This window comes from Jaculus jaculus, chromosome 6 (assembly GCF_020740685.1).
Source record: "Jaculus jaculus isolate mJacJac1 chromosome 6, mJacJac1.mat.Y.cur, whole genome shotgun sequence".
Lineage (NCBI taxonomy): Eukaryota > Metazoa > Chordata > Mammalia > Rodentia > Dipodidae > Jaculus > Jaculus jaculus.
In genome coordinates this window covers 139,771,605-139,784,966 of record NC_059107.1, presented here as the reverse complement: position 1 = coordinate 139,784,966, position 13,362 = coordinate 139,771,605, and the positions used below count along the sequence as shown (strand labels likewise).

General features: G+C 40.5%; 1 protein-coding gene across 1 annotated transcript in view; it reads right to left on the bottom strand.

Moving 5' to 3' along the window:
• Cfap54 (cilia and flagella associated protein 54) overlaps positions 1–13,362 on the bottom strand; it is a 290,039-nt gene that overhangs the window by 242,287 nt on the left and 34,390 nt on the right. The window contains exons 9-11 of the mRNA XM_045152254.1: positions 8,661–8,859; positions 1,574–1,755; positions 1,318–1,486 (exon numbers count right to left, since the gene is read on the bottom strand). Coding sequence (XP_045008189.1) covers positions 1,318–1,486; positions 1,574–1,755; positions 8,661–8,859 — 550 coding nt within the window. The remainder of the gene's footprint in view (positions 1–1,317; positions 1,487–1,573; positions 1,756–8,660; positions 8,860–13,362) is intronic.

Genomic DNA, 13,362 nt, shown 5'->3' with positions numbered 1-13,362 from the left:
TGGCACAGATGATACATAAGGAAATATCGTGACAATAAGGCAATGTAAATGCATCTATGTCAAAATTCTAAGTAGCTCTAGCCCATTCTAAACAGATTATTACTATGATTAATCCATGATATGTAGGCCAATGAGAAATGGAAGAGACTTATAACATTATTCTGCACCTAAAACGTGGCACCTAAAATTGTAAAAGTAAGCTGGAGGGATGGCTTAGCAATTAAGGTGCTTGCCTACGAACCCTAAGGACCTGGGTTGGATTCCCTAGTGTCCATGTAAGCCAGATGCGTAAAGCAGCACATGCTTCTGGAGTTCGTTTGCATTGACTAAAGGCTCTGACATGTCCATTCTCTATGTCTGATCTCTTCTATCTCTCTTTCTCTGCTTGCAAATTAATAAAAAGGAAGGAAGGAAGGAAGGAAGGAAGGAAGGAAGGGAGGGAGGGAGGGAGGGAGGGAGGGAGGGAGGGAGGGAGGGAGGGAGGGAGGGGGAGGGAGAGAGAAAGAAAGAAAGAAAGAAAGAAAGAAAGAAAGAAAGAAAGAAAGAAAGAAAGAAAGAAAGAAAGAGGAAAGGAAAGGAAAGGAAAGGAAAGGAAAGGAAAGGAAAGGAAAGGAAAGGAAAGGAAAGGAAAGGAAAGGAAAGGAAAGGAAAGGAAAGAAAAGAAAAGAAAAGAAAAGAAAAGAAAAGAAAAGAAAAAAGAAAAATGTATTTGTTCAGATGTGGATAAAAGAAAAAAGCCTATCAGCATTTGGTACAAGTGATTTAGCACAGGTGAGAAGCGATACAGTTCCTGAAGAACATGGAATACATCATTTCCACTGGTCTAAAAGTAGACCAGATTTCCAATTACATTCGCAATGATTTTTCAGTGGCAGAAGTCTAGAATGCTGCATGTTGAGTAGGGGACTCAACAAAACCTCCAAGGAAAATGACCCAGGTTGCCCCCAAAGGTTGATCTTCACCCTTTCACCATGGGCCCCACTGGCCTCTCACTGCGACAAGCAGTGGTTACTTCCAGCCTCTTGCCTCACTCAAAACCACCTCCAAAGTAAATGCAGGATCCTTACAAGGCCTAGGAACCGCATTACCTGACCCCCAGCTATGTCTGACCTTGTCACGCTCACACTCCCAAATTCCACCGGCACCCACCAGCCACCCAAGCCCCCTTGCCAATCTCAGGTCACCAGGCCCACCCTTGCCTCAGAAGCTTTGTACTTTCTCTACCCTCTGCCTTGAATACTCCTTGTCTCACCTCACCTGGAAAACACACTTAAACAGAGAAAGTGGAGGTTTTCAGAAACGTAGACAAATACTCACCATGACAAGCAATTTGTTTTAAATAACTCTGAACTGACGACTGTCCTTCTTTATCATTATCCAAAGGAAAGATCAAACCTTTCTTTTTCTTTGTGTTGATGAGTGGCTCCATTGCAACCAAAAGGATTAAATCCTTCTCGGTTTTCTTTGATTCGGGATCTTCCTGCGTCTGAGAGAAGTAAATCCACAAGTTAATGAGCAAGTCCATGTAACTAGAATGAAACAAAACCAAATGAATTGTTTCCCCATGTGTTACCTGGAGAAAATGAATGAGCTGCCCAGCTGCAGATTTGAACAATCCCCATTCTTCATAAGTGAAAGCTAATTTTACAAATTTCACAGTCATGTCCACAGAAATAACATTTTTTCCTTCTATCATCAACTCCAGGAGAGAGGATTTAGGGAAACTGAGCTTCCCATGTATATCAACATTTGAAACTAGGAAGGAAAAGCAAGAGAAGAGATGGTCACCATGTAATATATTTATATATAAATTATTATACATAAATTATATATACATTATATATAAATATATATGCATGTATATAAATATTAGCTACCAGACACGGCCAGGCACTGGGGAAACCAGAGCAGAAAAGTGAACACAGCGCTCACAATCCCTGCCATAGCTTCCAGGCTAGTGGGCCAGATGAGAAATCAAAGTGGGCAAATGCAGGGTGCTGTGGAGACCTGTGGGAAGGGTACCCAACAGAGGGGTAAGGGAGGTAGGCAGTCTGTGAAGGCCACTGGGAAAAAATCAAGAATTGGCAAAAAGAAAAACAAAACAACCTCAGGAACGAGACGCACAACAGGGACAGGGTGCAGCTTCTTAGAGCCATGGGTACCTAGAGTGTAGCAGATGGCCACTGCCAGGCACGAGCATGGGAGAAGCCTCGCCACATAAGGGTCACGTGGTAGCACAGGACCTACAGACCAGGGTGGAAGCAAAGCACTGACAAGCACCCCTGACTGGTCAGCAAGGATGCTGCCCAAGCTATTGTCAATAGCATGCTAGGGACAAAGACAGCCCAATGTACAAGTGGAAGAAAAGGATTAAGAATGGTGAAAATTAAAACATATTTCCTTTGGCACATCTGACTACCTCAACAAATACAGGGAAGAGGCTGAAAAGGGACATTAAAGGGAAGAATGCAATTTAAAGCGTGAAGAGGAGGAGGAGACAAACCTTGTTCTAATGAGAGATAGTGGACAGGCTGGGTGCAGATGGAGGTAAGATTTAAGGTCTGAGTGGAAAAAGTCAAGGAAACTCTTGTGTACAACTCTCCTAAAGCTACGCAGACCACATGTTACTTTTCACATCCACAGACATTTGTGTAAGCTTTTCAAAGAAAACCCACAAAATAAGTGAGCATCCTTCACCACAGGCAGCAGGAAACTGGAACAGAGCGAAAGATAAAGTTTTCTCTCAGAGAACTAAGAAGACATTAGAAACACAAAGCAAGAATGAGATGCCCTGAGGAATCAACAGAGAAATGGAATGCTAGAACAGAAAGAATCAAGAACAGAAAACTAATTAGTGAGCTGGAAAATCAGATTGAGGAACCTTTCCAGTAATAGAATAGCATAAGAGAAAGGAAAAGTAATTATGACTGGTCCATGTACACATGTTAATTAACACCTGTTTAATACCAGTCTTAAATAAAGAATAGCAAATGCAGAGACTAAAAATGTAACAAGAAGCTGGGCATGGTGGTGCATGTCTTTAATCCCAGAACTCTGGAAGCTGAGGTAAGAGGATTGTTATGAGTTTAAGGCCAATGTACAGCTATAGAGTTCCAGGTCAGTCTGGGCTAGAGTGAGACACTACCTCATATAAATACATAAATAAAGAAAGTAACATGAGGGCTAGGGAGATGGCTCAGCAGTTAAAGGTATTTGTTTTCAAAGTCTGCCAACCTGGATTCAGTTCCCCAGTATCCATGAACAGTCAGATGCACAGAATAGCACATGTGTCTGAAGTTTATTTATAGTGACAAGAGATCCTGATGGGCTCATTCATATTTTCTCATATTATCTCTCTCTCTCTCTCTCTCTCTCTTTCTCTTTCCCTCCCTCCCTCCATCCCTCCCTCCCTCTCTTCCCTCTTTCTCCTCACAAATAAATAAATATTTTTAAAAAGAAGTTACATAAAAAATATAGACATTAGGGTTCAAAATATCTCCCCTATTACTAAACCTACCTCCAGACCCAGGGTAAGCAATGTAAAGACATCACAGGGAAGAGAAAACTATAAAAGCTAAATCTATAAAACAATGAGATTGAAACTGACAGCAGACTTTCCTAGCAATGTACAAGACTATGGAGATTTATTATGCATATTTTAAAAGAAGTAAAATATTATACCCATTATCTAGATAACTCAAAGATCTTAGTGTTAATATTGATCAAAAGGAAAATAATAATGCGTAATACAAGCTTTAAAAGGTATTGATTGTCTTAAAAAGGCAAACCATTCATAAAACTGACAGGAGACAGAAGAGAAAGTATGCATGGTCCCACGAACATGAAAAGCTGTCCAATGCCTTTAGCCACCAGGAAAATACAAACTAAAGGCAATGAGATACCACCATGCACCTATGTGAATAACTGAAATTGCAAAAGGTAACAACACCATGCTGGAGAGATGGCTTAGCAGTTAAGGCATATGCCTGAAAAGCCAAAGGATCCTGGTTCGATTCTCCAAGACCCAGGTATGCCAGATGCACAAGGGAGTGCCTGCATCTGGAGTTTGTTTGCAGTGGCTGGAGGCCCTGGCGCACCCATTTGCTATTGTTCTCTCCCTCTTTCTCTCTCTCAAATAAATAAAATAAAAATATTTTTTAAAAGGTAACACCACCAAATACTGTTGAGGATGTTGAAAAAATTAGATCATTCATGCAATCCTGGTGAGAAAAGGATCCTGTCTGCCTGAAGAAAAGGAGAGCAGCATCTTACAAAGCTATATACCCGTCACAGGGACCAGCATTTGCACTCTGAAGTATTTATACCAAAGAAGTTAAAAGTAATTTGCAGGGCTGGAGAGATGATTCAGAGATTAAAGGCACTTGCTTGAAAGCCTGATTGTCTGGGTTTGATTTCCTAGTACCCACGTAAAGCCAGATGCAAAAAGTGAAGCATGCATCTGGAGTTCATTTGCAGAAGCAAGAGGTCCTTGTACGCCTGTTCTCTCTCTCTCCTTGCAAATAAATAATAGATAAAATATTTTTTAAATGTTATCTGCCCAATAAACTCATACTCAAATGTCATAGCAGCTTAAGTAAACGGTCAAACAAGCTATGCAATACTGCAACAAGGCATGAACCATGAATGCACACCACAAATTGTACACCTCACTGGAAAATGTGGCAGAGTGAGAAGACAGAGGACACACATAACAGGCTGCCAGCTTATGAAAAAGGGATGCCATGGTAGACAGGGTCTTCAAAAATAGTGCTATGCCAACTGGACACCCATAAGTTGTAGATGTCTTCCTTGTGCTCATAAAAATGACCTAACTATAGACCTTATGCAATGGAGCTTATAGAATAAAACATGCTAGCCTATTAATGACATTGGGGTTGCAGAAATTTCTTAGACTTTGACACAAAAGGTGATTAGTTATAAAAGATGCATTGTTATGTTGAACTACATTAAAGTCAAGACTCTTATCTCAGAAGATGCCAGTAAGAGAATGAAGAGGCAAGCTGCCAAGTGAGAAAAGATATTTGCAACACATGTATTCAGAAAGGGGTGACATGAGGATATTATATATATAAAACAGATTCTTATAAATTAGTGAAAAAGGTAAAACTAAAACAATTTCACCAACAGAAAAAAAGGGCAAAAGATTTGAACATATATTCACAAAATAACCTGTGCACATGCTAAAAGAGATGTAGAAACAAAAGTGTTGACTTCATAAGTCAGCGGAGAAATAGAAGCAAACCACAGCACCCTTGAATCCCCAATAAAATTGACAATGAGAGCATACATTACACCAAGTGACAATGTGAACTTGGAGCAAGACTAACTCTCATAAAATGCTGATGAGATGCAAATTGGGAAAATCCCTTTGGGAAATCGTATTTTCTTAAAGCAAAACATAATTTAACAAAGAATAGAAGTTAATATGAAAAAACTATATAATAGAAAGAATCGAGAAAATGAAAAACTGGTAGACTCTTCAGCCGGAGAGATGGCTGAGCAGATAAAGTAATTTCTGCTCAAACCTGACTACCCAAGTTTGATCCCCAGGCCCCAGGTAAAAGCAGACAAGTCTTGGAAGGCTTCCATCGCCCCAGCACACTGATGGAGACAGGAGAATTTCCTGCACACTCACAGCCAGAGCAGCAAAATGAGAGTAGAGTGAGGTCCAGAGAAAGAAACTCTGCCTCAGATGTGGTGGGAAGGCTAGAACTAACCCAAAATTATCCTCTGACCTTCACACACGTGCCAAGACATGTGTACCCCAACTCTCAAGGGCCCCTGGTGAAACTGATGAAATAAAAGGGAAAGCAAACTGACTAGATCAAGTTAGGAGTAACCAAGAGGATACCATTAAGAACATCATAAGGTTATATTATAAATGATTTTTTTTATTTAAAATATTAGATAGACTCCAAGTCTTACAAGGAAAATAGCATTTATGTGACTGAGAGAAGATTTAGAAAAAGGATGGAAGATAAACAAACACTAAATAATAATAATAACAGTATGGTTAAGCACGGTGGCTCACACTTAGTCCTAGGACTAAAGAGGCTGAGACAGGAGGATCACAAGTTCAAAGCCAGCCTGGACTACATAATGAGTTCCAGCCAGCCTAGGCTGGGCTACAGAGTTAGACCCTGTCTCAAAATAAAAGTAAATAAATAAATAGCACCAATCAGACACAAACTCTTGCAGACATTTGAGAACACAGGCATAGTTCTCTACTCATTTCCTTAGGCCAGCATGATGTGACAGCAAAACCTAAAACGACATTACAAGAAGGGAAACTCTCTCATGAACAAAGAAGCAGAAACAGTAAACATTAGCAGTCAAACAAGCAATGTACCAAAAGCCCAGCCCTCACCTACAATTTTGGCTTATTACAAAAATACAAGGTTTACCTTAGCAGTGTTCTGCTATCCAGATCCCACATTAGCAAGACGCACAAAGGTGAGACAAGCATAAGGTCGCAGGTGCCCACTAGGTAGCAGAAGCATCTGGAGTTTGATCTCAGTAGCTGTGGCCCTAGCATGGCAATTCTTTCCCTCCCTCCCTCCCTCCCTCCCTCCCTCTCTCTCTTAAAAAATAATTAATCTTTTATAATTTTTTTAAAAATACAAGGTGGTTAAGAAATAGAAAAAGAGAAACAGATTCCCCAATGGAGAGTGAGATCGGCATACGATAAAGGGGATAAGCATTGTTAATTTAGAGAGATTTTGATAAGTGTAGCCTCAATTTTGGCCAAAGACTAGGGGGAGCTTCTTGTTGGAGTCCATAATCTCGGTCTACTTAGGATTCTGACTCCATTCCTAGTTCCAGCTATGGGTTTCTTTTTGCTGAGCAGATATTTTAACCAACCAGAAAGCCACTGGTTACCCACCTAGCCTGTGTGCCACCATTGCACAGGTGTGTATGTCCTGTTAGGCTGGTTGCTTTCATACAGCAGTGTCCTCTGCTTGCTCACAACACTGTTGACCATCTTCCCCCAGCAGCTCATGTACTGCTTTTTAGCACTAGCAATTCCTACACAAGACCCTCATAATAGGAGAAAAAGACGATGAGATCATAATAAAAGAGGGACTAACAGAAAAGGAGGGGATATGATGGAGAGTGGAGTTGTGAAGGGGAAAATGGGGGCATGGAGGAAAATATGGTTTATTGTTTGTAAGTATAAAAGTTGTCAATGAATTTTAAAAAAAAAGAAATAGAAATAGGGCTGGAGAGATGACTTAGCAGTTAAGACGCTTGCCTTTGAAGCCTAAGGACTCATATTTGACTCCCCAGATCCCACATACGCCAGGCACACAAGGTGACAAAAACATGCAAGGTCAAATATGTGTACAAGGTGGCACATGCATCTGGAGTTTGATTGCACTGGCTGGAGGCCCTGGCACACCAATGCTCTCTCTCTCTCTCCCTCTTGATCTCTCTCTCATAAAAAAATAAATAGAAAAGAAAATCAATTGAATTGATTATGCTAGAATGAATAAAAGAGAAAAGTCATTCTATCAAATCAATCTCAATAAAGCCAGAATATGTTTTTGACAAAAGTTCAATAATTATTCAGAATTAAAAACATAATTCAGGAAAGATGGCTTAGCAGTGAAAGTGCTTGCCTGTGAAACCTAAGGACCCAGGTTCAATTCCCCAGTGCCCACATAAGCCACATGTGCCTGGAGTTTGTTTATCCTTGCATACCCATTCCCCCTCCCTCCCTCCCTCCCTCCCTCCCTCCCTCCCTCCCTCCCTCCCTCCCTCCCTCTCTCTCTCTCTCTCTCTCTCTCTCTCTCTCTCTTTTTCTCTCTCTCTCATAAATAAAATATCCTTAAAAAGCATACTCAGGATTAAAAACAAACCAACACATCAAAGCCTCTTTGCAAATCAGGAGTAAAAAAACAAACGAACTTTTTTTCAATCTAAAACAGGTATCTATAAAAATTCTTTAGCAAATATCTTAATAATAGTAACCTTTGTGGCCAAAAATAAGACAGGGATGGTTGCTATCACCCATCTTTCCCATGCATTTACTAGTAATCCCAGCCAGCACAGTAAGTTAAGAAGTGAAGAATAAAAGCAATTGGAAGAGTAAAATTTAGAAAGAAAGAAAGAAAGAAATATAATCATCTTTATTAAAGGATGATTGTTAATCCAAAAAAAACCTACAAATGATTTATCAATTGACTTTAATTTTAGCAAGGTTGCTGATCTCAGGGTCAATTTATAAATTGATTATCAGTTTCTCATATGTGGACCAGGACCACTGTGCTAAAATGTTTGCCCTCCACATCCACTATAAAATATTAACTTTTTTGTTTGTGTTTTTATATGTTGGTCGGGGGGGAGGGACATTTGCAGGTGTGTATGAGGTCCAGAGGTTGATGCCAGGTGTCTTGCTCAATTTACATTATTTATCAAGCTAAGGTCTCTTACTTGAACCTACAGCTCGCTGATGCAGCTCATCTAATTAGCCAGCTTGGCCCCAGACTCTATCTCCACCTCTCAACTGCTAGATCACCATACCTACCAGGCATTTACATGGGTACTAAGGATCTGAAATCATGTCCTCATACTTCCAAGCCTTTAAGAATGATCATCTCCCCAACCCCCATAAAATATTCTCTTAACAATTTATTTACATATTAAAAGTTCTTTGCCTGCCATAAACAGTTCTGAGACGACATCACGGAGCTCCACCTCATCAGAAACAAAAGGTCCAGTTTGCAGGATCCGCCTGTTTGAGTCAGACAGTGCTTCCAAAACAGCCAAAAACTGAGATGCGTTGCTATCAAACATCTCATCCAACAGTCTTTCAGTGACAGTGCGTGGCCATGCCATCTGGAATATAAGAAAGACTTTTTCAAAGATGCTAGAAGGCCAAGAAAAGACATGCTTAACTACTGCTAACACATCGAAGATGGCTTTTATTTTTAATTTATATATGTGTTTGTGTGTGTGTGTGTGTGTGTGTGTGTGTGTGTGTGTGTGTGTCTGCCTGCCTGTCTGTCTGTCTGTCTGAGAGACAAGGGAGGGTACAATCTCTTGCCTCTGCAAACAAATTCCAGCCCTGTTTTACATGGGCATCTATGGCATTGAACCCAGGCTTTGCAAGCAAAGGCCTTTAATCTGTTTCTTTATATGTCAGATATTCGTCATATTTGTCAATAGATGTCAAATATTGTCTCAGTTGGTAGAGTGCTTGTCTAGCATGCAGGAAGCCATGGATTTTGTCCCCAGCCTCACTTAAGCCAGGAATGGGGGTCCGCGCCTGTAATGCTCTTTTTCAGGAGGATCAGAAGGTCAAAGTCATCCTCAGCTACACATCCTTAGAGACAAGCATAGGATACATGAAACCCTGTCTCTAAAAATAATTTCGAAATGAAATGGTAGTTTTCTTCCAACTACTGAAAAGAATATCACTTCTTATTAAAGCATCACAGAAAAAAAAAAGGCAAAAACAGGAATAGAATACTTTTCAGAGCTGGAAATGAATATACCACATAAAATATAAGTATTTAAAATACCTATGAAAATATTAAACTTATAGCACTAAAAATTAATAAGTTTTCAAGTATGGCAAGCAAATATTAATTTATAAAATTACGCATTCATTCAAATGCATTCTTAAAATTTAAGTGTCTAGTATGGCCAGTGACTAAAAGATAATCCATATATGTGTGAATATATATATGGAATGGGAAGGTAGAAATAATGTTATAATGACAAGCCATTTTGTAAAGATAAATTATAAAAAATATGTAAACAATATCAAAATAATAACAGCTTGTGGAAAAACAGTACATTCAGGTTACCATTTGGAAAATATGAGTGTCTATCTCAGAAATTACCAACTAGTAATATGTCAAGAGAAGTAAGAGTATTTGTATCCCTTGATTCAGTAATTTTGAATTATCTATAGGAAGGAAAGAAAAAACCAGCCTGCTTGAAGAGGTAACATCAGCATTTATAACAGTAAAAAGAATGGAAGCAGAATAACTGATGAAGTATTAGACAAATCACGATATATATGCACCATGCAGGACGTACCAGAGCATCTTTGAAGATGTCTGGCTGGATGAGAATCTAGCTGCAGACTCTGTCCCATTGCACACCTTCTGCTCCAGGAGGAGTAGCATCCGTTCCCCAGCCTCATAACTGCCCCCACCGACCTCCGTCTCTCATGGTCCCAGCAGACTTCTTTCCCAGGAATGCTTTCCCTCTATTCTCTGTGTAGCCCCTTCCTGCCCGCTATGCCAAGAGAACCATAACTGAGTCTGGTCCATATTCCACTAACCCCCAAAACAGTAGGTATTCAGTCCATGATGGATGAATGAAATAATGGAAAAAGGAAACATAAACAATCACAATATTTACTACTATATTTCATTATAAACAAGCACTGCTCTTTACTAAAGACTTACTAATGCCAGGAACCTCAAAGGGCTTTATGGATAGTTCATTTAACCCCTGTCACCATGATTTTCTTTGTAAAACATCACAAATACAATTGTTTCATTCATTTGCTAATTATCCCACAGTTTTCCCACTGAAGTAATCTCTACTTTGTTCACACAGCAGATCCATGAAAAGCACTCACTGGATGATTCCTGAAAGGGCTGGTAACTAGCGGTTGGAGCTGACAGTCCTTCAAGAGTGTTCAGAAAGCCAAACAAATTCACCACAAGTTAGAAGAACACAGACGTGTTCTAGAAAATATGTTTAATGCATATTGAAGTTACTTTTAGAAACAATTATTTCATACATAGAAAGTGGGACATTCTGTAGCATACCTCAAGATAATGACATTTTTTTTAATTTATTTATTTGAGAGTGACTGACACAGAGAGAAGGACAGATAGAGGGAGAGAGAGAGAATGGGCACGCCAGGGCTTCCAGCCTCTGCAAACGAACTCCAGATGCGTGCGCCCCCTTGTGCATCTGGCTAACGTGGGACCTGGGGAACCAAGCCTCGAACCGGGGTCCTTAGGCTTCACAGGCAAGCGTTTAACCGCTAAGCCATCTCTCCAGCCCAGATAATGACATTTTTAAAAGTACATGTTGGGCATGAAAGATGGCTTAACGATTAAGGCACTTGCCTGCAAAGCCTAAGGATCCAGGTTCGATTCTGCTGGTGTCTGGCTAAATGCTGGTGTCTGCCAAACTGCCTAGTAAGCACTTTTCTTAATGTTCATACCCATATATTAATGCTACTCTCACTTTTGGTTAAATAAGCTTATCTTTTCAGATGGCAGTGACCTTGGGATGATTTAGAAGGCACCAGAGTGCTGAGTAGTGATAGAGGAGTGCTCAGCATTGAAACATCTCTACCACACCTTCCAAGACTCAGAGTCCATTGTGGAAGAGGTGGCTGCAAGAATGTAAGAGTTGAAAGAAGGATAGGACTGCTTACAACGTGCTCTTCCAGACACAAAATGGCCTGGATATCCATGACCTCACAGCTCCTGACACTACTCCACAAGACCCTCATAATAGGAGGAAAAGATGATGATATCAAAATAAAAGAGAGACTGATTGAAAGGGGGAGGGGATATGATGATGGAGAGTGGAGCTGTGAAAGGGAAAGTGAGAGGGGAGGGAATTATCATGGTTTATTGCCTATAATTATGGAAATTGTCAATAATAAAAAAATAAAATAAACATAAATAAATAAAAATTTCCTACTAAGGGAATGGGGAATAACTCAGTGGAGAAAGTGACTGCTGCACAAGCATGGGTGCCTGAGTTCAGATCCCCAGACCCCAGGTAAAATAACCTTCCTGGGCTTCTGTAATGTCAACAATCCAAAGGCATGATGGGAGGAGGAGGCTGGAGAAGTTCCCAGAGGCTTGAGCACTGGCTAGCCTGGTGACCAAACTGTGACCATGAACAACCAGAGACCCTGTCTCAAACAAGGTGGAAGGCAGACATCAACAACTGAAAATTGTCTCTGACTTTGTGTGCCCATGCTTACTCACATGAACACAAAAGAAAAAAAAAATTTTAATCAGGGGCTGGGAAAATGTTTCAGTAGGTGTGAGGACTTGCTATGCAATCATAAGGACCAGAGAGGACTTGAGAGGCTCTGAGGATTGAACCCTAGCATCCACATAAAAAGCTGGGCCATACATGCCATTGTCTTGTGATGGACGGAGAGCAGAGAATTGCTGGGCTCACTGGTCATCTGATCTGACAGAAAACGGCATCTCCAGGTTCAATGAGAGATTTCGTCCCAAGGAAACAAAGTGGAGCAGAAATAAAGGAACACTGCCATTGTGGTCTTCTGGCCTCCGCACACATGCACACAAAGGCTCATCTGCGCAAACACATGCACACACTATACGTATACAGACCACCCCACACATACCACACACATGTAAAAAAGAATAACTTCAACAGTGAGATCATATCTTATAGCAGTAAATGAGTTACTAAGTAAAGCTCACCACTAGCACTTCACACACAATTATCTTAAAAGAAGCAAAAATAAACGAATTTTATCTAGATTTTTAAATCATTTCTTTTTTATTTAAATTTTTTTTGTTTGTTTATTTTTATTTATTTATTTGAGAGAGAGAATGGGCGCACCAGGATCTCCAGCCACTGCAAACGAACTCCAGACGCATGCGCCCCCTGGTGCATCTGGCTAATGTGGGTCCTGGAGAAACGAGCCTCGAACCAGGGTCCTTAGGCTTCACAGGCAAGTGCTTAACCACTAAGCCATCTCTCCAGCCCTAAATCATTTCTTAAACATATTTATCTTTGCTAATTAGTATGAGTACCAGTCCTAATTATATGCAAAATAATGATAATCTTGCAACTGCAGATATCTAAATTTGGTTTGCACAGAAAAAAAAAAAAGCAATGGTTTATAAGAAAATAAAGAAACTGTCCCCAGCCCTCTTATAAGGGGACAGTATTACTAAGTTAACAATACTGGATGCAGTTGGCTCAACAGCTCATCTCAGCAACTGCCCATAATTCAGCAAGTTACCACCCGAGCAACTGCACAAGAGGGGTCCCTAGGAGATACGACCTACAATCTATTCGATACGCTTCTGAGCTCAACAGTCACACTAAGTAACATGGGATGGCTCCATGTCTGAAACAGTATTTGTATTTGTATTTAAATGATTTATTTAAGAGAGAAAATCAAGGTTGCTCCTAAATGTTGAAGAACGAAGGCGAAGCTCTGGACTCCCAGGCCTGGGCTCTCAAGCCCACTTAGCCAGCGGCGGCCTGGTGGGCTTGAGCCAGGAACTAAAATACTCCGAGCTTCGTTCTCCTCGTCTACTGTGGAGAAGCACTGCGCCAGATGAACTCCCAAACCCCTTCCGCTTCGCT